This window comes from Melopsittacus undulatus, chromosome 1 (assembly GCF_012275295.1).
Source record: "Melopsittacus undulatus isolate bMelUnd1 chromosome 1, bMelUnd1.mat.Z, whole genome shotgun sequence".
In the NCBI taxonomy this organism is placed as follows: domain Eukaryota; kingdom Metazoa; phylum Chordata; class Aves; order Psittaciformes; family Psittaculidae; genus Melopsittacus; species Melopsittacus undulatus.
In genome coordinates, this window is record NC_047527.1 from 62,343,410 (window position 1) to 62,369,239 (window position 25,830).

Sequence of the window (25,830 nt, forward strand, 5' to 3'; positions counted from 1 at the left end):
AATCAGTGTAGGATAATGAGAAATAAAACAAAATATTAAACCCCAAAAGTCTATACCCCCTCCGCTTGCATGACACAGGGAGACAGGGAGATGTTTCAGTCATTGTAGGCAAAAGGCCATGTCAAAGTTACTTTTTTCTTCTTGGGTTTGTCTTCTGTTCCACTATTAAAGGCAGAATGTTTTGGTCTTTCTCGTTAAATGGACAGGTCTCCCAAGAAATTTTGAAAGGGTATACACCCTTAAAAGAAGAAAATCAAAATTTGAAAAAGGAGAGGTTATTGAATCATAGACTGATTTGGTTTGAAGGGGTCTTAAACATCATCCATTTCCAGCTCCCTGCTATGGGCAGGGACACCTTCAATTAGACCCCATCCAACCTGGTCATGAACGCTTCCATGGATGGGGCATCTACAATGTCTCTGGGCAAGCTGTGCCAGTGTTCCACCACCCCCACAATAAAGAATTTCTTCCTAATGTAATCTAAATCTCCTCTCTATCAGCTTATAAACCATTTCCCCTTGTCATGTCACTACATGTCTTTATAAAAAGTTCCTCTCCAGTGTTCTTACAGGCCCCTTTTAGGTACTGGAGGGCTGCTGTAAGGTCTCCCTGGAGCCTTCTCCAGGCTGAACAAGCCCAAAACTCTGTCAGCCTACATAAGGAGAGGTGCTCCAGCCTTCTGATCATCAGGTCAAGCCATTAACTTCAGAAAACTTAAAACAGTTAAACAAGAAGACCCCAAAAGCCCAAACCCACTAGAAAATTACATAAATTACTTCAGGAATGTGCCTGTAAATGTTGCCATAAAGAGTTTCAGAGGAAAGTTGTGACTCCATGAACACAGATATAATTCACTGGGAGCTGAAATAGTGACTGATTGCAACAGAAGTAAAATCATTAACATAATTTGCCAGTGATTTCACACTGCAGAATTATATTACTATGTGCATACAGATCATTTAAGTTGGTAATACTTAAATTATTGTGAAATGACCATGCTATGGAGACAGATAGAAATACTGGGATTGCAGTTTAACTACAGACATTAATTTTCACTTGTAAGCATTCTGGTAACTATTGCTTCTAGTCTTAAACTGCAACTTGCTTAAACACCCACATATGATACTTACGATACTTATGTTTCTACATACCCAAATTACCTGTATATGGGTTTTGGTTTTTTTTCATTTTCATTAAGTTATTCCAGTTTTATATAAGGAAAAATACAGGCCTGCCTCTTTCAGAGTTTCTCACAGAGGATGCTCACTTACTAGCAATAGTTTTCCTCTGGGGAAGTAACAGTCTCTATGAATACCCTGAGCATAGCCTCTTGTGTTAATAGGGATAGAAGAAAAAATTCAATAGTTTTATTGTTGAATGCTAATAATATGCACTTAAAATAATATGTCAGGATGCTTAACAGTCAGGAGAATATTAGTTTTGGCTTCAGGAAGATTAATATCACCCCAGTGGGAAAATGTGGCTTTCATTCTGTAGAGGCATTAAATATTCTGTAGCTTATATTAATTCTTTGCTGTCACAGTTATTGATAAATAACTGCACATCCAGGATGCAGTTTGGGATTCTGTGCAAAGTAGATGGGTATATTTTAATGATCTTCAATTGTAATTTTTTTAATTGTAATTGTAATTTTTTTTTAAAAATGGTTGTTCCTGTATACTCACCACTAAACGTAAGTGTAAAGAAAGAGTTAAGAAAAGACAATCTCTGGCAAGCATAAGACATGGCAAAATATTAGAAACAAGGTAATCTTTAAGTTCACTTATTTTATGAAAGCTTATTCCCAAGTCTTATCTAATGAGTACAATTAAGGTAGTCCAACAGTCCCAAAGCCAGAATGTTATTTTCCCTTTCTTGTCCAAGTAAAAGATGTTTGTATTAAAAGCTCCTGAATAAAACTTGTCTGGGAACAAGCTTATACAGTTTTTCCCTCAGTACCTTTTTCAGGATGTAGTTCCTGGAGCTGTAGTCTCTCAAATAATTTATAAGGCATTGTTTGAATTGCATAAAAGAGCAAATGTGCTTCTGCTTCTAACTTTGTTTCTCAGTCTACATAATGAAAATAAATCAATGAGCCTTTAAGAGACTGTGGTGGTCAGCTCCTGTTCTTTATTTCCTGGGCTGCTAACCTTTTGTAACGTTTCCCCTTATGTGAGAGCTCATACTGAGTAATAATAATTCTGTGCATATAGGTTCATGAAGTGTGAATGAACTCTACTACATTCTGTCATACTTTCATGTGAACATACAATTTGACTAAATGTGAAAAATCTGAACAAACCAAGGTAGGAAACAGGCATGCTGGCTGCTCAGCCAGAAAAGGTGATTTTTTTTTTTTTATACTCGGGGCTATAGTTTCCTCTGTATTTATTTGAGCCACAGACAACAACCATGATACAAATGTTTTGTTTACTTTCCTGAACAAAGGATTCTCTCTAGTGAATGCAGGCTGAAGAGGCTTAAGGGCAGAAGGCACAGTTCCTCATATGTGATTTGTATGCGTATTACATTACACATACAGGTAAACTGATCTAGCTACCAAGGGGTTGTTCCTACTTATGGCCTTTCCATGACACCTTCTTGTAAGTGCAGAACTGTTCACTGTGTTAGCAGAAAATGAACTCTACAAAATAGCAACTAATTTTCTGCCCATTTAGTAGAAATCCTCATGCTCCCAAATGCTTTTCACTACTGGTTGTGCTGATATTACTGCTGATCTATACTGTAAGTCCTATTGGAATGGTTAAAAATAAGTACAGGAAAAGTTCAGAAAGACAAAACTCACATTATTATAAAGATCTGATTTACAATATAGCCTCCTAGAAAGTTGTGCTGTTACTGCTGAGGAAGAATAATAAAGCAGCCAGAGACTTTGCAGGGCTGACCTTCCTAAATGAACTCTGACATAATGAAAAATATTCTTAAAACCTTAGATAAGAATTCAGCAGTGTTCCATTTAATTTGAGGAGGGACAAGGGAGGCCTTTTGCAGGTTGTTTTGTGTGTGAGGAAAGCAGCTGCGGCTTTCAGGACGTTGTATGTCTCAAATTCTACTTCAGACTGTTCCTTAGATTTCATTAATACTTCCATTTGCCTCTGCATTAACCTGTCTTGATCAGTGAGCAAAATATTCAAGTATGAAAAGGTGATCTTGAAATCGAAGTATTGGTCTCCTCTTGTGAAACTCAGCAGTCCAGTGTAGCTTCAGAGCATCCTAAATTTCACTATTTCTCCCTTGAAATGTACAGAGTGGCTTATACATGCCTTATACAAGGAACATGCTTATACACAAAAAATACTACAAGATAGAAGCATCTAGTGGAAACCAGTGTTAGTTAAGCTTTTTTACATGTAGCTAGAGAGAGAAATGATAGGTCTGAAAAGGTTCTGGGAAATCAAGCAACATTAAAGAATTATAGAATAGTTAGGATTGGAAAGGACCTTAAGATCATCAATTTCCAACCCCCCTGCCATGGGCAGGGACACCTCACACTAAATCATGTCACCCAAGTCTCTGTTCAACCTGGCCTTGAACACTGCCAGGGATGGAGTATTCACAACATCCTTGGGCAACCCATTCCAGTACCTCATCACCCTCACAGTAAAGAACTTCCTCCTTATATCCAATCTAAACTTCCCCTGTTTAAGTATTAACCCATTACCCCTTGTCTTATCACTACAGTCCCTAATGAAGAGTCCCTTCACAGCACCCTTATAGGCCCCCTTCAAATACTGGAAGGCTGCTATGAGGTCTCCATGCAGCCTTCTCCAGGCTGAACAACCCCAACTTTCTCAGCCTGTTTTCATACGGGAGGTGCTCCAGTCCCCTGATCATCCTCGTAGTCCTCCTCTGGACTTGTTCTAACAGTTCCATGTCCTTTTTATGTTGAGGACACCAGAACTGCACACAATACTCCAAGTGAGATCTCAGGAGAGCAGAGTAGAGGGGCAGGGTCACCTCCTTTGACCTGCTGGTCACGCTCCTTCTGATGCAGCCCAGGATGCAGTTGGCTTTCTGGACTGCAAGCACGCACTGCCAGTTCACATTGATTTTCTCATTGACCAACACCCCCAAGTCCTTCTCCACAGGGCTGCTCTGAATCTTTTCTCTACCCAACCTGTAGCTGTGCCTGGGATTGCCCTGATCCAGGTGTAGGACCTTGCACTTGGCATGGTTAAACTTCATCAAGTTGGTACCAGCTCACCTCACAAGCACATCAAGGTCCCTCTGGGTGGGATTTCTCTCCAGTGTATTGACTGAACCAGACAGCTTGATGTCATCGGCAAACTTGCTGAGGGTTCACTCAATCCCACTGTCCATGTTGCTGACAAAGATGTTGAACAAGACCAGTCACAACACTCATCCCTGAGGGACACCAGTTGTTACTAGTCTTCAACTGGACATTGAACCATTGACCACAACTCCTTGCGTACGGCCATCCAGCCAGTTCTTTATTCACCAAGTGGTCCACCTATCAAATTGATGTCTCTCCAATTTAGAGACAAGGATGTCATGTGGGACAGTGTTGAACGCTTTGCACAAGTCCAGGTAGATGACATCAACTTCCCTACCCCTGTCCATCAGTTCTGTAGCCCCATCATAGAAGGCCACCAAATTGGTCAGGCAGGATTTCCCCTTAGGGAAGCCATGTTGGCTGTCACCAATCACCTTGTTTTTCATGTGCCTTAGCATGCCTTGCAGGAGAATCTGCTCCCAGATTTTGCCAGGCACAGAGGTGAGACTGAGTGGTCTGTATTTCTAAGGATCATCCATTAGATACGAGAATGAGCACAACACTGACACATATTTCTTTTACTTCAGAAATTCTGGGTCTTGATTGATTAGTTCATCACTGATGTGAAGTAGAGGGAAGGCTTTCCAAGTCAATTATAGTAGATGTTACAGAGCAGCATCACTGAAACAGTTTGACCACAGTTTTGATTGCGTGGAGAGCTTGATTTGGGCACTACTTTGCAAGACTAATGTGATTCTCATATTTTCAGGCAATACGTTTTCAGCTTACACATTTTGTCAAGCAAGAACATGAACATTGTTGATTGCTCTTTAAGTGTTAAGTCACCTTAGTCATCTGGTAACCAGCAGTCATCTATCTCTACCATCAAACTGGGGGTTAAAATCCAGCCAGTTCTTTTGGCTGAAGAAGGTAAAACTGTGGGAATACTGTTCTGCAAGTCAGATTTTGGTTCACAGCAAATACTAAGGCGTCTGAATCTTATTTCTCAGTGGTTTTATGTTAGTATGAAATCACTTTTTAAAACAAGGTTATGTCAAAATTAACATGCCAAAGTGGTTCTTTTGGCTTCAAGTTCAAGATCAGAATTTCCGAGTAGCTAAAGATCAGGCTTTGTCTCTATACAGGCTGCACTAATAAATATAATATCAATATCTATATGCTCTGGCACATGTAAAAGTGACTTTTATATTACTTTAGTAACTACTGGTTACTAAGCTTACTTACTGTAATAAAACATGTTTGAATATATTGCTTGCAAATTGTGGCTGCATCCACAAATATAGCTACTTCCCAGCAGTCATTTTGAGCATCAAAGGAATTATAGCATGGGTAAACAAAAATTGTAGTGTCTGTTATTGTTTAGGTAGGATTGGATTGAGAAAAAAAAAACAAAGCTGGCTGAGGCACTAAAATGCAATACTATAAATATTTGACAGATTTTCTCTATAGCCTGCTGTAGACAGAATGCTTCTATTACTTCCAAAACACTTCCCCCCCCCTCCCCATTTAGAATAGTAGAAGCAAAAGCTGAGAGTGGATGAGGGAGGTTTAATAAGAAGTTTTGCAGCAGGAACTATTGCAGGAGTGTTTAGGCAAATACTGCATAGCAGAGTGTATTTGTGTGGAAAAAGATGGACTAAGTATAGTGCCCTCTCTTTTACGTGCAGCTAAATTGGTGATCTGCAGTTGCCTGGGGCACTTGATGACTAGTAGCCATCATTGTAGCATCCATATTTTGAGGGACTTTGTTTTAATTGTAAGGTTTGAAAGCCTAAGTAGGACAAAGAATAAATACATCAAAGATGTATTTGTATATGTATGTGATGATGAATTGATTAGCTCTTGCTATGTATAAAGGATGTTGAGGTATGATTCTCAGGGATGCCCATCGCCTGGAGCACAACTTGGAAAACATAGTGCTATATCATTTCTTATTCTGACTTGTAATGCTGGAAAAGATTCACTCTTCAAGAATAGTGATCATAAATCAAATATTATAAATGAGTCTTGCAGAAGAAAACTCAGGAATATTAATAGGGGAGATAAGTTATTGGATTAATAAGTCTAATACTTATATAAATACATTTACAGATTTTACTGATATGATTAGACATTAAGAATAATACTTTTTTTTTTCACTACTTGGCACCAGCTAGTTCTCTAGTATAACACTGGGCTTTTAGCCACCATTAAAGATTAAAAAAAGAAAAAAATAAAAGCTCTTAAAATAATAGAAGCTGAGAAGATCCCAAATGAGAATATTTTTAATGAACTAGGTAAAGCCAAATTGGGAGAATGTATTCCATTCCTCTGTAAACAAGGTGTGTGTTAAAAGGAAGCTAATCTCCTAAATAAGCAGTAGTGAGTATAACCTAGGGTAAGGAGGAGGTTTACAATATAAACACTAAGGGGATTTTCAATGCTGGGAAACCTGAACAGCTCCCAAGAGCCTGTGGACTTGCTGGTGCAGAAACGTCTTTGTATGAGTTAAGAGTTGGAGTGAGTTTGAAACGAGTTTGCTCAGTTCTTCCTGGTGCAGAGGGTTGGGCCAGATGTGCCACTGCAGGACTCCTTTATCACAGGTGTTTCTGTGGGGGCTCAGGATTAGGAGTTCTGAACTAGTCTCACTTTGGGAAGAATAGAATTGTATTAAGAACAGGGTTTTATCACTGTAAATGAAAATACATCTGCTAGATGGTGTGCTGCATTATTTGAAAATATTTATCTCCTCTTTGCAGTGATTTATTATATTTAGAATACATTTTAGAGCAGGATGGTAATAATTTAAATTTATTCCTAGAAATATTATATACAATTTCAGCTTTCCTCTGATACGGTTTGCTTGAGTTTTGAGACCCAACTTACCTAAATGGTCCTGTAAGTTCTTTGGGCAGTGGTAATCTTAAGAGATCTGTTTGCCAAACTGTTCATGTTAGCATATATGTTTTCTGATAATACTGTGCTGAAATGCCTATCTTTCAAAGAGTTTAATCATCTATGTCAGTCTGTGATTGAAAGGTTTAATAAATGCATGTTCATCCCCAAGAGGTTTTGTAAACTTAAAAGTCTGAGGACAAACACTGTACAATTTAATAATTATTTTTTTTTACTGAATATACCTTTTTTAGTGCTTAGATTTATTTTTTTAATAGCATGTTGTACTTGCATGTCGTTTCCTATGTCTGTATGAACTATGTGTTACACAGGAAATTTTCCTCAGTTAAACTCTAGATTTTCCCAAAGTAGAGTATCAGATATTCACGTTCTACATCTTCTTTAACTAAAGAAGCTTTTATTTAAGCTTTAATGTATTTTGATGTAATGCTATTTAATGTTAGTAATTTCACAACTGTAGGAATGCCTTGCTGGAGAATACATGATTTTTGGCATAGTTCAGAAATCAGCTCATTTAGTGTGACAAGGCAGTGCTGACTACTTCTTAACTGTTTGAAGAAGGTGTGTGTTTTTACTCATATTCTTGTGATTCCATGATCTTAACAGAGTTCATGTGATTGTGGTGTTTATTTTGTTGGGGTTGTTTTTTACATTCTCTTCCTGCTGCTTGTATTAAGCGCCTCAGTTCAGGGACAGTGCCTCTGCTCTCACTGTTAATGTTTTTGGATAGTGCCACTGTAAAAATAATATGTTGTTGCTGCTTTTCAGTTTGCCTTAAAGTGATGTGACTTGAGAGGTCTGTTTTACTAGATGCTGCATATTGTCCTAGAAACAGACTTTTTCTTGAGAAATAATTGAAGAAAATTTATAATGATAAATTCAAATGCTGTAGTCCTGGTTTATCTAAACTAAAAAGAAAGGACGATTTCATAGATTTTAAATGGAATAACAACTATAACATTTCTCCATCATGTAGCTTGGTATTATGATTCCTTTTGTATTGATGCAGATCCTTGCCTGATAAGAATGCTTACCAGTTCAGGCTTGGTTTTCTGGGGTTAATTTTTCTGGAGTTTCTGCCTGGGCTTGAGAAGAGTTCTGTACAAAGGGAGTCAGTACAGCCTAGCGGAGAGCAGAGTCATGAGCATTTGCATCTCTGGAATGTTTTTATTGACAAACGGTAGTCTGCTATTGACATTTGTGTCCCTTGATGATACTTCTATCCTAGCTTATCTTTGCTGGTCAAATGCCTTAATTGTTCTGGCCTTTAATTCAGTCAAAGTTGGAGCACGAGTGGAAGAGAAAAGGGAAGGAACAGGTCTAACAGAGCATCAAGCTTGAGCTGTGAAGCTGCTGGCAACGATCAACCTGTCATAATGTTATGATTTGTTCATTTTTATACCATTTATTAGCCTTTACTTGTTGTGCCATTTGGCCTCCAGGGCAGATAAAGTGCTGTCTAATTTGGTAGGTTTGCTTCTGTCAGAGTGGCCTCCACAGAGAAGGTGTTAGCTGTAGTGACAAATAATCAATAGCTGTCGTTGTCATGAGGAACGTGAGTAGTTGGGCCTTTCATCTGGAGGATTAGAGGTCTAATTGGATTGAGAATAGGGAGGGTGAGCTGTTGGGTAACCCTGTCAGCTATGTTAAGCTGTCAAATGTCAGCCTTCCTGAAAGGAAGAAGGGATGGTTAGCTTTCAGAAACAAGGAAGAAGACATATGAAAGCTTTTTAAAAGGTAATAGATAGAAAAGCAGAATAGGCTAACGTATGCTTTAACCTGCTCTTGTTTAATTATACATCTCTCCAGTTAATGAGGATGTGTGGTGTGCGCTTTCTCTGTATCTCGCTCTCTCACACACACACAGAGACAGACAGACTTTGTGTGAAGCAGATTTGGCAGCATGATAGCAAATCACACTGGTTCTGTGTTTTGAGAAAAGCCATTTAACTACTCAGAAGGGGAATATAAATGCAAAGGATTATGACATAGGAGAGAAAAAGTATCCACCAGTGGAGGGAATCACTTAGCAGAAGCTATAAGGAAATGGAATATTTTATTTTAATATGTCATTGTAAAGATTTGGCAGTCCAGTAGTACCAGTGTTTTCTGAAATATAGTCAGTTGTTTCAGTGTTGCTGGAAGAACAAGTACTATGATCCAGTCCTGCATTGTGCTTTGAAATTGTCAGATGAATTTTGTCTGTATTTTCTTACTGTTGCTTTTGATCTTTTGCTTTCTGCCTGTTTTGTGGAAAAAGATTTGTCTTGTTCTAAAGAAGTTAAATCTAATAAAAGAGCCATTATGCTAGTAGAACAAATAATTATTTCACATTAATGTCTCAGAAGGTTTGCAGTACTAATATTTACCTTACTAGAATAAATAATAGGACTAGATTTGCAAGGAGGATTTGTTTGTTTATAAGATTACTAAAATAGTGGAGGGTTTGTCATCCTATTTTGTCACTCTTTTCAAAGCAAGTCTTAGCTGTAGCCATACCTGTGTATCTTTTCTTTAAGTAACACATTTCCCTGATATTTATAGTACTTGGCCAAAGTTACCAATATAACTGGCCACCTTTTACTAGCACTCCTGCAGCACCTTTTTTCTCAGGGTGCATCAACAACTGCTTATGACCTTGAAATAGCAAAATTTTGAGTTGGGGGAGGTCCTTTCTGTTGACTAATTAAGCAAAAGAAAATTCTATATTTTCCTTCTTTTTTATAGGCTTGTAGATTTTTTAAATCTCATAGATTTTTTTTCAGGGTTCAATCAGTTATTCTAAACTAGTGGGTGTTTCAGTTTGGATTGATTCCCCTGCTGCTCCCCTCCCTTCTGCACCACCGATGGCTATTTGGATTCATGACATTGTATTTACTGGTGGCCTGCTGTAAATACTGGCAAACCCATGCTTATTCTCACATTTATCTTTATAGGTTAGTACAATTGTGAAAGTATTTCAGAAGCAGAAATCTTGAGCGGATTGTCTGTTACCATGTTTCAATGGCTTAAGTGTCAGAAAGGACAACCCTTTTCACCTTTGAGATTGACTTCCATGCTCTCAAGTACCCATCTTTGTGTGAGAGTCTGATTCATGGGCCTTGAATACTTTTTGCTTTTGCAATTACTTATTCTGGCAGGTATTGTACCTCTGTCATTTTTTCTCATAATCCAGTTCTCCAACTGCAGTGATTTTCTAAAAGACTTTGAAAATACGAATCAAGTGTAAGCCGTGGTGGCAGAACATGGAGAGACTGTGCTTGTGTTATGTTTCTCAGTGAAAAGGAACTAATTCTGCACAGCATATGGAATGATATCTTAAATATCTTACAGCCAGCTGGTAGAATTACTTTATTTTCATGTATCAAATTCACGCTTGTACTTTTGTGAGTAAAATTTGGAAGAGCTTCTGGGCTGATGACTTACCCATTGTTACTTTTTCTGATCTTTTCTAAGTTCTCTTCCAAAGCAATAACTCTTCAGGCTACTGTAAATTAATAAAACAATTTGTATTAGTTTATGAAGAGTATCAGTTAACAAGGATGAGAAGGTGAAGTCATCCTGTCCTAGAAAAAAATCTAAACTGAGGACTTAAAGCTTAAAAAATAGTAATGGTGCATAACTTCAACTCATAGACTTTGTTGGGAAGATGGTCTAGAACTGAACAGGATGCAGACATGCAGGACAATCAGGCAAAATTTTGCCTAGCAAAGGCAAGTACTTTGTGCAGGCATGAGCAGTGATGTTTCTACAGAACATTATTCCATGTTGCTTATGTTTGGCTGTTTTAAGTTGACTTAGTTTTCCTGGTTTTCAGCTGCTAGCTCTTTTGTACATACTGTTGTCAAAGGCTGTCCCCTCTCTTATTTGGCTTTGTTCAAAGGAGAATTTAATTTTTCTCTAGTGTTTGAACTGAAAAATAGCGGTTGCATCTTAAAAATGGGATTCTTTTTAAGTATGGTGCTTGCTGTACTTGGAGTGTTATGGTTCAGATGTGAATAGATTTAATTTTGTTTCACTTATTGCTGTTCCGTTAGCATGTTTAGCGTTGTGGCATCCCTCTGTACACAAGAGACTTGCCCAGCTCTTCCCCAAGGCCACTGATGTCTACTGCCAAGTCTATACCTTAAAAATACCTTTACAGGCAAAGACATTTCCCTGTTTGAGTGTCCTTTCTAAAACATCATTCTTGCATTAATTGCCCCTCTGCAGCTGACCTCAAGACTGATCTTCAGTGATTTCAAGAAGGAATATTTTTTTGTTGGGACTGAGAAGCCGCTTAATATTTTTGTGCCCAGATCTGGCACTGACAAATTAAAAGAGGACTGTCACTGGTATTAGATCATCAGTTTGGGTTAGTTCAGATTTGTGAGCTGTTTGGTGATATTTGTTTGAATGAGGTGATTTTCTCAGGTATTCTATAGTAAAAAGTGAAGGTATTTGTTTTCACTGATTATAAATGTTACTCTGATTCTAAGTGAATTAGTTTTGCGTTAAATGTTTCCACATGCACTTCAATAAATATAGTACCAGCAATAGATCATTTTGAAACAGGACACCTTTCTGCTGAATTCTCCAGGAATCCTCTATCAGGTGTCTGACACGTCCTTAATCTGATGCTCAGGCTTGTCATTTGAATCAATAGTATACTAGATAGGATGTCTTCAGCATGCAAGGCAATTGCTATAGAAGGTATTTGAAAAATAAATTCAGATCTCGTGGCCAGCCACAAACTCCAAGAGCACTAATCTTTCATTTGTCTCTCTCTTTGTCTGTAAACACTTGGTTAAATTGTTGATTAAAGGGAATTAGGTGAATCACCTCAAGTCAAAATGGATATGTATAAACTAAATAAGCAAATTCTGTTGTTTCCAGGAAAGCAACAAGCCAGTGTCAGAATTTCATAAAATAAAAAAATAATTTAACTAATTAATTTATTAAAATTACCACCTTTTAATGTTTCTTTTGGAGAAGTTTGGAGCCCTTCTTTGTTACTTTTTTCTTTCTTTCAATTGATGAAGAACTAAGAATTAGTGAAGAATGCTACCATTTTTTTATTAATGAGGAAAGATTTCTACTGAAATATTAAGTGATTTATGTTATGAATATTATCTGTATATGTTCACTCTTATGGTAGAAACACTTAAACATAAACACACATATATATACACATAGGATAAGCTTTTTCAATGTTCTGTTAGTGCAGTATAGATTTGGGAAGACCTTAAGAAACACCAAGCCTGAATTGTAATTTTAACTGCCTGTAGTCTGATCAAAGAGAAATAAATCTCCTTTTATTATTGCTAGGATGTAGTTTGAGTAGCTTACTAAAGGCTTTGTTTTATTTACCCATGCTGTGATTAAATTCCGACTTCATTTTAAATCTCAAATGTTACTGTAGTGACTGTAGAAGTTGTAAAATAGTTCAATGTATAAAAGTAGCTTCAAGTATCTCAATTATTATTTAAAGTATTTAAAGTAAGGGTAAACTTACCTTTATTGTAAGGTTATTTTCATTATGGGCTGTCTGTCTACTTCTGTAATAATTCTGGAAACTTCACTGTGGCTGGAGAACTTTTCTGATAAAACAAAATTTGGTATGTAGTTATGTAATTATTTCACACAGTGGTTTGTTATAGGGCTTAAGATGTTTGAAATATAGTTAAATCATAGAATAAACTATGTTGGAAAAGGACTTTAGGATCATCAAGTCCAACCCTTACCCCAGGACTGCCAAGTCCACCGGTAAACCATATCACTAAGGGCTTCATCTACACAGTTTTTGAACACTTCAAGGGATGGTGATTCCACCACTGCAATTAAAAGATGGATTTATTTTCAGGTAAAATAGCAGCTAAAATCAGAACAAAAAAATTCTGTGAAGGTATGCTCAAAAATGAATATGTATGCAAAGTTTTCATTTGGAAAACATTGTTGCTTCCAGCAGTCTGTAAGGATATTTGCATGCACAAGCATGTAGAGAGGTGCAATTAAGAAGTCCAAGCCAATAACAATACAGTACTGGTCAGAGTACTGCCAAGACCTTTCAAATCACAGTGGTTTCCAAAATAAGTTTGTTTTTTTTTAACCTAGTCTTTGATTATTCTTGAAGAGGTGGGCAGTGATCCTGTAAATATGGATGATGTGTCTCAGGTTTTGTTGTAAATCCCTAGAGATGGTGTGCTGTGGGTACTTCTGCATGAATGGTTTCAAAAGGACACTACAGGAAAACAAGTTCAGTAACAGCAGAAGAGATCAAGTGGAAATGAGAATGCTAATTGCATTTTTGTCCTTGAAAAGGTTTCTTTTTTTTATGTAAAAGACATTAATTTCTATAGGTAGGCTATAAAATTTAGAGCTGAAGAGCTGAGAATACTACACAGAAACAGCATACACAGACCATAAATAAATGAAATCAAATATGAGATCAGTAGGCACAAACACTTATTTTCCTTCAACTTATGCTGGGAAACAGTGTTACCTTGGCTTTTACAGCACTGGTCAGTTGTCTTCCCTATTGTATTCTTTGACTGTGTGCCAGTTGATAGTTCTGTTTATTCCTATGGAAACCTGGATACTAAGCCAATCTTGCAAGAGGCTTTAGGGAAAAGTGATCCAAGTTCAGACACCGCCTTGCTTTCAGTCAAAATGTTCGATAGTGAGAACTGGCCTCAAGTTATACTGATGCTCTTGGCTGATGTGTTGCCTAAGCAGCTTTCCCAGACAGATGAACACGTTCAGAAGTAAGGTTCAGTAAATAAGGTCTCTATTCAGCTGTCTGAGGGTTTCTCTCCAGTTGAATGTTTTACTTTCAAGTCTAGGATGCTGCTAACAAAGTTGCTAAAAGGGTACTTTGTAAGATTGAACCCAATGTAAAAATCAGCGATGTTTTTGCCATGGTTGACTTGAAAGGATTAGAAAACTTCACACATTTAAATCCACCAGTGGTTTGTTAGAAGACATGGCATCATCCTTGTCCACACAGAGATAATAAATTGCTTACAGATTTTTTTGTTTCTAAAGCTATGGTTCAGTGGATGACTGCTAAGGGTTGTGTTTAAAACAATAATCCTGAAGATTTTCTGCTACTTACTTTTGTTTTTCAGTTAAATTTTTAATGAAGGAGTTAACTGCTTAGTTTTGCTCAAATTAAAACTACCTAAATACTTGATTTCAAGTTTTCTTGAATTAAAATGGTAACTGAAGTTGTTCTAGAGTTGGAAGAAATACTGTTCTGAACAAATACTGGTCTGACTCATTATAATTAATATACACAGGGTACCAGCCTCCCCAAAGGTTGAGGGGAATATTTTGTAAGTGCTTAGTTTGTTCCCTAAAAACCTAGTAAAACTGGCAGGTGTTGGCGACGTTAAGTCCTTCATCAGCTCCATGTCATTCCAAGTTGTTTCTGATGTTCTGAGAAAATGCTTCCTCTCAAGGGGATATTAATAGGTGAAACAACCTCTACAGAAACCATGTGCACAGCCTCTTTTTTTTTTTAAGTTGCCAAACTTATGAAAATTCTTGGGTATTGATCATTTGTGACCAAGTTGATCTGTTGAGTGAAGCATCCCCTCTTCAGTATCTGCTTGCTGCAAAAAGAGAGTGTATGTTTGTGTATGCAGTAAGATTATTTTCAGATTGAGTAGGTCAAAGGCAGCAGTTTGTACTCTGTGAACATAAGCAGGTTAAAGTCTGTTGCCATTGTTGTTTTAAAGGGAAAGCTCATAGATATGTTTATCTTTTGAAAGCTTTGCTAGCAATTAAGGAGTTCAAGATTTTTGTCTTTCACTGCTTCTTGAAAGCATCTGACAGCAAAGAGCTGTTCTCAACTTCAGCTGTAGCATCTCTGCTAATCCATTGGCAAAAGCATGCTGATGCAGTGCAAAGTGCCTTACATGGGTTTTAAGCTAAAATCTAAATGACTTTCATGTTGTTCATATTTTACCTCAGTCAGTGTCTGAGTGCATGGTACAATTTCTTGTTTGTCATTTATGGATTTATATTGACTGTAGAAACTCATATGTCACAACTAAAAATTTCGTGGTTTTGACATCAGCAAGAATTAAATTTTAACTCCAATTTCTAACAAGTTCTGGGTTTAAAAGGTTTGTTATCTAAATCTGACTGTTAAAAACCCATAGCAATCAATTTAACTTTTTTGTTATCTTAGAATAAGAGCTAGTATATTTGGGGCAGAATGTGCTTCTCTGGAAAAGGAGATCAGTGGCCTAGTATGCTAGATTTCTATGTACCTTTCCAATTCTAATTCTGCCCCACACTGGGTCTAAACTAAAGGAAAAGTGTACATGAATAAATATATTGGTAATAACCTATGATACAGTTTGGTTTTCTGCTCTCAAACTGTTGTTATGCATCCAGCTATACTTTGTTAAATATTATTTATGAGTTTAAAAAGGAAAATTGAAACATGAATAATATTTAAAGACAGTAGAAGTATAATCACTGCCTATACTACAATTGTTATAGCACTAGAAAAGCAGATCTGTTTTATCTTTGCAGTTCATTCAAGTCTAATAATTTTGTGGTGTCCTGTACAGGAAAGAGTAAAATTAACTGAATTATATATTATGTTCCTCTGAAGAGGAGTTACTGATTGTTAAATAGTCTCTTTTTTCACAAAAGAATACTGAGAAAACTGTGCTAAAACATTTTACATAAGTGCTGCTTAATTAATAATGAATATATTTCAAAAATCAAATTTTAATAACCTAATAAATTATTAAACTGTGGTGGGATGAATAATTATCAGATCTCTGAAATCCCTACTGTCATAGATGGTGGAGTTGCTGCACTGTTACTCCTTCTCTGTTGTCTTCAAACATACCCCTTTAAACAGGCTGACCTTCATGCTTCTGAATTTTGTGGGGCCTTTTATTTACCACTTGCCTGCAATCTTCTCTGCACTTGCTGACCAGGCTTAGTTACTGCAGTTGTCTCTGTTAGGGCCTGTGATGAGTGGTTAATGCCTGATTTCGATAAATCTCGTCTTAACAGTACAGAAACAGCAAGGGACAAGGTGCAAGAGTTTAAATCAGTGAAATATTGTAACATCAAATTTGGCATATTCAAAAAAAAATTTAATACCAGTAAATAATGTTTTAAATAGGAAGAAGGAAAGCCTACAGAAGTAGCCTGTTTGACCTCAGTAGCATTCAAGAATTTAAAATTAGTTTCTAAGGGATAAATATGTAAAATGAGAGAGAAAATTGGGTAAAATGCACCATGCTGTCAATAGTAGGCTCTTCAAGACTAACTGGGTGTTTTTCTAGCTGATTTCTAGAAATAAATTCAGTAGTTGTCTTTTTAAGCCTGTATGAAATATTTATCGTAGTGCTAGATGGAAAATTGCAAGTTAAATGGGAAATTAGGACACAAAACGATAATGAACTAAAAACAAATACAGTTGAAATATGAATATGAATATATTAGAATTTCTCACAGTTGTACTTGAATCTAGTATTAGTATTTTTCATTAACAAAATTAGTGCTTTTTCTAAGGATACTACAGAGTGACACAAGATTAGATGTTATTGTCAGTGAGTAGTCAGGGTTCATACCAGAAGTATGACAATACTGAAGTGGTTGGAAATATGATAGCCAAAAATGGGGGGGAAGGGAGGAAACAATTTATGCTTATATGGATTATTAATTTGTTAATTGAAAATGACTGAGAAGGACATCAGTGTGCTAACTTATTGGAGAATGCACATAATTGATGAGAGAAATGCACGTTTTGGTGTATCTGACAAGATACTTGCACTAGCAATAGACAAGTATCATTGCCATTCAGTAGGCTGCTTAGTGGGACCTCTTCTGGTACTCTCTGTAACCTCTTGTGTTCAAATCTTGTGCTCAAAACGAGTAAGTTCAAACTAAAATAAGTGCAGAGACCTAATAATATTGTGGGGTTTTGTAGGGTTTATCCTTTGTTATGAAATAAAAAGAGCAATGCTTGTTTAGATTTTAAAACCTGCTCTGTACTTTCGTGGGTAGAAAGTATGAAGTGTGTGGGTGTCTTAAAACAACAAACAAACCCTAAAAACACAGCCCAAAACTGAAAAATGTGGAGGGAAAAAAATTCAAAACATCATCATTCAACTTAAATGAAATATCTATGAATTTTTTTAAAAGGATTAGTTGTCCTTACTTACTGTGGTGCTGGAAGCTCAACCAACCTGATTGCCTTCTATGATGGGACAACTGGTTGGACTGATGAGGGGAGAGCAGTGCGTGTTGTCTACCTGGACTTAATTAAGACTTACACTACTGTATGCCATGACATCGTCGTAGGCAAGCTCAGGAAGTGCGGGTTGGACTAGTGAATAGTGAGGTGGATTGAGAACTGGATGAATGGCAGGTCTCTGAGGGTTGTGGTCAGTGGCACAGAGTCTGGTTGGAGACCTGTAACTAATGGTGTCCTCTCTAGTTAGTCCCTGTAACTAGAGGTGTCCCCTGGACAAGAGAGAGTGGGTATAAACTAAAGCACAGGAAGTTCTACCTGAGCATGAGGAAGAACTGCTTTACTGTGAGGGTCACTGGGCATTGGAATAGTTGCCCAGAGAGGCTGTGGAGTCTTCTTCCCTGGCAAAACTCCAGAGCTGTCTGGACAAAATCCTGAGTAATGTGCTCTAGGTGACTCTGCTTGAGCAGGGAGGTTGGACTAGATGATCTTCGGTGGTCCTTTTTAATCTCTATCATTCTGTGACTGGATTTAGTAACCTAGAGAATCAGTTTTAACCTTCAGTTCTAACTTGTGATTTATCTGTAAATATTTCTAAGACTTCCTATTCTACTGGAAGTGTGTGCCCTGACTACATCTTCAGTGCTCTGACTGTTGGCAATGAAGAGCCCTTAAAAATACCTCTTTTTTAAGGATCACTTATAAATTGCTTTATGTTCTTTTGGTCTGTCTGTTCCTAGTACTGGGAAAGTAGGTGTGTAAATTTGAATTGTAGCCAGAGTAGCATCTTCACGGTTTAACAGCTTGGCATTTTTTCTAAGGAGTCCTGCTGTGTTTACTGGGAGGTTATATAGAGATGCTAGGCTGCCTTTTTCTTAGTGCTCTAGCAACCCTTGCATTCAATTAAATCTTCACAAACCTGTTGGAGGTATTCTGAAAACCAAGTGTAGCTGTGCTATAACAGTCAATAGTCAGCTTATGGGTGCTACATTATAAATTACTACAAATCAGTCTTTCAAGTCATGTTAAATATTTCACATGGGTTAAAATTGCTGCGCCTCTTAAAAATGCAGTCTCAGCAACGAATAGGGAAATAAGCATTTTTTTCTATATGTTTTGCCTCCTCTTAACCAGCGGATGACAAGGTGTTGAAAGCCTATCAATAGATGTGCTTTTGATGCTTGGAGGAGGTGCACATATTCCACTGATGCTTACCCTTATCTTGTACAGCTCGATTTCTCCCTTTATAGAGTGGTGTTATATTTATCTACATATGTAGTACGTTTTTCAAATCCAAAGATGAGAAGTGCAGCCTTGGAGGTACATCCACACTGCAGGATAGAGAAGAAGTGTTTAGTCAGATTTAGTACATGGTTATGTAATGATCAAGTTAACTTACCAAGAAATAAGTGGGATGAAAAGATCTGTAGTACATCACCAGAATGTTTGTAGAACCCAGGTGAACTTGTCAAAGCAAGCTTTGAAATGTATAAACATTTGGTATGCAAAATACTGAAGTAGCATTCATTGTTATGTACCCAGGAGAATTGTATTTGGGATTCTGCAAAATCTGGTTGTTGGTGCATAACAGTTGTCAGTCTGGACTATAGTGAAACTGCTACGCTGTCATTCACTTAGGATTTGGATGAAATAGTTCTATTGCCCACTTCCTTCAATCCTTCCATTTTCTTTGAGAACCACAGCTGGTATGGGAGAGGGTTATCAATTTATTTGGGCTTTAGCCATATATAATAGAAGTAATATAAGGAGAAAAAATATTAACAGATTAAGAGGGCTGGTTCCTCTTCTATTAAGAAGTGTACTTATCTACTGTCTTTTGGTGTTATCTGTAGTTTGGAAAAGTGCTAGGACCTTTATCTCTTTAATAACTATCCAAGAGACATATGTGAGGAAACTTTGTTTCAATATATGTACACTTGGTATTAAGATGATAATGACTCTTCCATTTCAGATGGCATTTTATTTTACATAACTACAGTCAGTAGTCCAGGTTTTTACAATTCTGTATTTTATATCATGCTACTTTGAATGGTCCCAGTTGCCCTAATTGCTGTTACAGTTTGACTTTCAGTTCACAGAAAGAAAATCTGATACATTTTACAGGAGCTGTACTCCATTTCTTTTCCGTTCAGTATCAGAAAAGCATCAGATTTTAGCCAACTAAGAGGAGAGGAAGTAAGATGTCACTAGTAAGCATTAATTGCCTTTGTTCTTTTATCTCCTGGTAGCTGAGCAGTGATGCCAGCTGCCATTGCTGGCATTGCTAGGTTTCTACCAAATGTAGCAGAGCACTGTACGTGACCTCTCTGCTGGCAAGTTAAGCTGTTCAGGTTACAGGGGAACATGCGTAGTATCTCATAGTTGAGGAGTGAATAACCTGTCGCTTTTTAAGGAGGTTAACACTTGTATATGCTAAGAAATTTCTGGAAGAAGTTTGCATACATGAAGACTAAAACCTTTCACAAGAAGCAGGATTAACTACAGCAATTTGTTTTTAGCTCTGTGTTAGTCTAAGATTTAGGCTTTAACAGTGTGTCGTGGAATGTATTAAATTTTCTAAATGTATTGAAAAGGTAAATTAAAAAAAAATTAACAACTCTGAATCTTTCTTATAATGCTAGATATCATGTGGAGAACAGCAATGCCAAATCCTCTTTTTTGTTTTGGATGCTGAAATATTTACACAGCTGTATTTTTATGATAGTGTTTTCTATGTTAGGTTGGTTGGTCTATTGTGGTACCTGTTACTGGAGAGCCAGCTAGTTGAGGTGGGTAACATTCAACCTTTCCAACAGTAATAAGAAAATATGTTCCAGTACAATTGAACTGGTTTGGACAGTGAACCAGTAGGAACCTGTGTCTGCCTATTTGTTTGGGGGAAGGCTGAAACCTGGCCCAGAAGAGCCTTAGATGCTAGAGTGTCTTTTTTAGTGATGATGGAATCCTTCTGTTTTTCTATAAACATATGCTAATGTTAGGTTCAGCCACATACCAAAGCTCCTGTTGTCCATTAGTTTGCTAGGGAAGGACTGCTACTGATCTAGGAAAAGGAAGGTGAAGTGTTCTTTCCTCTAATCTTCCTATTGCTGAGTGAAGGTACCATGGGCCAAGTTCTGATGAAGTGTTTGAAACAGAGGCACAAGACAACTGGGCAACTCAGAGCAGGACTGTGCCAGCCTGCATAGAGTGGCATGATGTGAAGTGTCAGGCTAATGTTTTTAAAGCTTCGGTAATGCAACCATCACTAATTTTGGTATCAGCCTACAGTTAGAATCCTAACAATACCATTATCAATACAGAACTTGTTTTTTCTTTAGTTTTTCACTTATGTGACTGTATGGGGTGGATTGACATCGGCATACTCCCAGTTGCCCACCCTCAACAGGCCAGGAAAATAGACTGAAAAGCAGCTTTAGGTGGATGGAGAAATAAAAACATTGTCTTGTAGGCCCAGAAAAGCATAGGAAAGAATTTACTAGCAATTTTATGCTGGAACCTGTTCCTGGCAATAGAGTCATATTGAAAATATTAGGCATTTTGAGTGAATTTGCAATTTTGGGGTAAGTTTTTCAATTTCAGGAATAATCTGAATTCTGGCAAATTCATTTATTCCAACTAACATGTTTCTCCCGTCCTCTTTTCTCTGTTGAAACATTGAGGAAAAGAAAGTCTTCTGATTGCTCAGCAGTCAAGTATGGGGTCCAGAACTTTCTTCACAGTCACTCCTTGATGGCAGAGCAATGACTGCTTATTGAGCAACCTCTCTACTAAAAAAATGTTACACTCTATTGTGGTTAGTATATGTGGCTGAAATTTTGAAATAGCAGAAGTATCTCTTCTGATTATGCTGAAGCTAATTGATGGTTGTTCTCTAAAACTGCCATTGTTCTGGCTAAAAATAGTTTCAACAGAATATAAAACAATCTTAAGAATCAGCATTGGAGTAGTAAATTTTGGCTACCAGGAACTGAGTTTTCTGTACCAGTATTTAATCCTGTTTGTTCATAATGTTTTCACAGTATACCAGAATCATTTTAGAGACTATTGATGTTGAGACCATGGGCTGACGTAAAGCATTTCATACTGCCCAGGAGTGTTTAGTCAAATCAAGTGCATTTTATAGGAGAAAAAACAGAAAGTTCAAAGACTTGTTATACACAAGAATTTTATAAAAATGAAGGAATTTGGTTAGTAACTGCTTTTCAGATTAAGTACACTTCTTTCTCCCTCCACCTAGTGAAACCTAAATTAAATCTACCTTCAAGACATGTTGATATACAGCATGTTTACAAACTTAAGCAGTAATCAATTGAAGGTGGGACATTTTTCCTTTGTCACTAATAGGGATGGTATTATTTTCTAACAAGTGAAAGGAACACAGCAACATTCACGTTGTTACTAAAGAAAAGAACAGCAGTCAGAAGTAAGAACATGAATGACATCATTGCAAGTAATCTAAGCACAGGTGTTTTTCTGTGGTGGTGTTTAAAAAAATTTTAAATAATTTGGAAGAAACAGGATCTTTTATGTTTCAGAATAAGTGGATTTGTTACAGATTCATTTCCTAAGGAGAGGAATTGGTTGGTGGCTAAGCATGCAACAGAATGATATAGTAGTAACTGGTGGAAAAATGTGTAACAGCATAAATGAAGTATAGGAAAAGAAGCTCTAATAATAAAAATGCATGTTTCCTTAGCTTTATGTATTTTTTAACTTTGACTCTTCAGCTGAATTAATTTCAGAACACAATACACTTGTAAATCTTCTAATAAGTAACCATCAACAAGAGAAAATAAATTTTTTCACTTTCATGTGTATGCATGTGTACTGAGCAGGAAATACTGAAAACAAACCAAATACATTATCCTCTGTGATGGAGAAGAGCAGTTATATTTCTTTCAAGACTAATATTATCTCAAGTTATTTAATGTTTTCCCAGCCTCATCGTGATACATTGCAAATTTTTGCTGCCTTTTTTTTTCTTTTTTTCTTTTTTAATGAATTTTTCAAATTCTTGTATCTACCTGTAAAATATAATGGCAATAATGAGGAGTTTTCTCATCCCTAATTTATTTATTCTCATTCCCAAATTTGTCATGTATTGATTTCGAGTGTGTTCTACATGGATTAGTAGTTGTTCAGACTTATGCTGTTCTGCCTCTGTACTTCAGTGTATGCCTTGATGCATGCCTGTGTATTAAAGGCGCAAAATCCTAAGGTTATGCTTTCCCTGACACCTAGCAGAAGAAGAGAATTAGTCACTAATTGCTGTGGATGCTATTGGACAACACAGTAGTTATGCGTTTTCAGGCAGCATTGTCATAAGTTTTTTGGCAAACTTTTCTTGTAGGCTTTCGTTGAAGAGCAAGAACCAATGACAATAAATTGTAGAAGCAGGAAGAGGTTATTTTGACTGAGCTCATTCATGATTTGTTTTCCCTGCTTTTTGTATTTTAAAATAAAATGGGGGGGGGAAATCACATTAATTTATTTTAGGCGTACTTGGTGAAATCCATTCTGCCCACATCATAGCTCAACTCTTCTATTTTTATGAGACAAAGAACAAAATAGTAATGTATGCAAAATTTGCCCTTCCAATGTTTATGGCTGCTATGAAAAAGAAAACTAGAATATGTTTATGTCCTGGCACTGGATACCATGGGGGCCTCTGGAATCCTTTGGCCTATCTCCACCATACAATTCTGCTGACAGTGATTCTCAGTTCTGAGTCTTATGATGTGCAGAAGTGCCCAATTCATTGGCACTGTTTATACTTGTCTACATGGTTACCAATTTTTATTGTTTTTCCAAAGACAGCCTAAAGGCATTGAGTTAACATACAGGATTTATAAAAGAATTGTTGCAGACTAAAAGATGTTAATTTGCAGGTAGTTCCGTAAGTAAAAGAATCCAAAGACATGACTTCTATTGAGTGGAGTATCACCTTTCCTGTGTACATTGTCTTCATCAAATGGTACAGCTTTTCCCTGAGTGGGGAGAATTATTTTCATTATATTTATGGGTAATTGATACTTTACTTAAATTGTCAATATGTGAAATGGGCAAAAAAATAATATTTTGGGAAACACAGGGGACAGTGAGCAAAACTGGGAGCCAGCACACTCATTTTAGGAAAGGTTAAAAGTTACAGTGGGAGAAGTATAGGGATGTTTAAAACATGATCACACAAGCTAGATCCAGAAGTTTTGCTTTAAGGAGTTATTGCTTCAGCTGTTGCTGGTCCTTGGTTGGAATTTAACTGCTGAAGGTGGTTTGAAAAACCCAGCAGACTTTGTATTGAGGTGGAAACATAAAAGTATCACAAGTAGAATCTCTGACATACAGACAATAACCTCCAAACAAGGGGCAATAGCAAGTTAAGGGTGGCTTTAGCTTAAATCACTATAGCTTCTGCATTCTTGCATGATTATATCTGTCATTTTTGACTGGCTTCATCAGTTATTTCTGAAATAAAACAAGATTATTTCCTTTGGGATCTACCCTCAGTCAGTAGTCATGGGAGCATTTCCACATTATTTCTTTTGAAAACCTAGTAAATCCAGAGTGTTAAGTATTTTAAACATGTTGCAAACCTAGCTATCCCATCCATTTATCAGGCATACAGTAGATCAAAATTCATATACAATTCCCAATTTGAAAAGTAAGAAACTATCAGTTCTCTGTATATTTCATGCTCATTCAGATAAGTACATTATATCTCTCTGAATCATTTCCTGTTATTTTTCTTACTTTCATTTTGAAAATTGTGATCTTTCTTCATGTGTAGTTTTATTTCTCATCCGATAACTGTTTACCTTGCTGAAACCAGCATGTAATGGTCTTATTTCAGTTTTCACATGATGTTTATTGAGGTTAAATTGTCAAAAAACTCTGACAATATTGCAGAGTTTTGGATATTACTGAACCCTGCCTTACACAGTCTGGTAATGGAAGGAATGTATCTTACACCAAATAACAAAACAAGAGTTAATGTTTTTTTAACAAAAAATCTTTATTAGGTGTTTTCAAAGCTTGTACCTCATTTAGTGGAGATTTTTTAGACACTGTAATAAAATAGTAAATATATCTAAACAGTATCATCGTTTGGTTTGATAAACTGGAATTTATCTATTTATTTATTTATTTGATCCAGGGAAATTACCGCTTCATGAAGCTTTTACTGGCTCGTAGGGGGAACTGGATGCAGAAGGATTTAGAGGATATGACACCATTACATTTAACTACACGTCACAAAAGCCCAAAATGTTTAGCTTTGTTGCTAAAGCATATGGCACCTGGAGAAGTGGATACCCAGGACAGAAACAAGGTAAAAGTACTGCTTATTTTAAGACATTTGTAACAACTTTAGAAATTGTTGTTACATCAAACAGTTGTGTGTGATTTTTTTTTCTCTATCATAACAAACTTTTTCTGAGTCTTCAGAATAGCAGCCAATGCTGGTCTTATAATGATCACATCTCTCATTCCTGTTCCTCAATGGAAGAAGGATGAAAGGTGGAGAAAATAGGTTCAAAAACCTCATGGGTTGAGATACTGGGTTAGGATAAAGACAGGAAGATTAATTATCTGTTACTATCATGGGCTAAACTGACTCAGCTTAAACCAAATGAGTTTTATCTGATGACAATTAAAATAGTTTTGCATATTGAGAATCAGAGACAAAATTTAGAGCAACACCTTCAAACCACCACTACCTCTTTTTTCCTGGCTCAGCTTTAGTCTTCCACTTCCATCCTCAAGGACAGTCCAAAGGTAAAAATATCTACCCTTAGACTAAATCTGTCAGGGTGACTGTCTTTTTTTCTGTATCTCTGTAATTAAAAATGGATAATTTTTAGAGTCTCCTAGTCATACATGGCATTTTTGCCTGGGATAGAATGTGATGCCATTTATCAACAAGATTTTCTAAGAGGGTCAATAAAAAGTACCAAGTTGTTGTTGTTATTATTGTATTAAAATGGACCTATTGGCAGCAGAAGGTCTGCTCTCAATGCATTGCACTGTTGCTTCCATGAGTGTATCGTTTAGTGAGAGGGATGTGATGTGAAGTTGATCTGGCATGAGACATTCATTTGAAGCAGACCACCTGTTAGCCACTTCGACATTTATTTTGCGAAACTGAAGACTTCCTCAGGAAAAAATGTAATAATATCTGCAGAGCTTTCCATTACTACCTTCTTAGAATAAAGTCCTTCAGACTAATTTTCTGTATCTGTATTGACAACAGTTGCTTGAAAGGCCAAGAAATCTCCAGGTGACTTTCCAGGTATATCATATAATGCATATGTTGTCATGACTTGTCTCATGTCCCTTTGCAAAGTGAAGTCACATTCTACCACATCAATAAAATAACCAGGCTGTTTCAGACGTTTGTTAAAAAGGACTAGCATTAAAATGACCATCCAGAAGAGAT

The 25,830-nt window shown here is 36.8% G+C and overlaps 1 protein-coding gene across 1 annotated transcript in view; it reads left to right on the forward strand.

Annotated features, from left to right (window-relative positions):
* Positions 1–25,830, forward strand: part of INVS (inversin) — an 83,908-nt gene that overhangs the window by 10,127 nt on the left and 47,951 nt on the right. Inside the window, exon 4 of the mRNA XM_005153424.4 lies at positions 24,550–24,723. Coding sequence (XP_005153481.3) covers positions 24,550–24,723 — 174 coding nt within the window. The remainder of the gene's footprint in view (positions 1–24,549; positions 24,724–25,830) is intronic.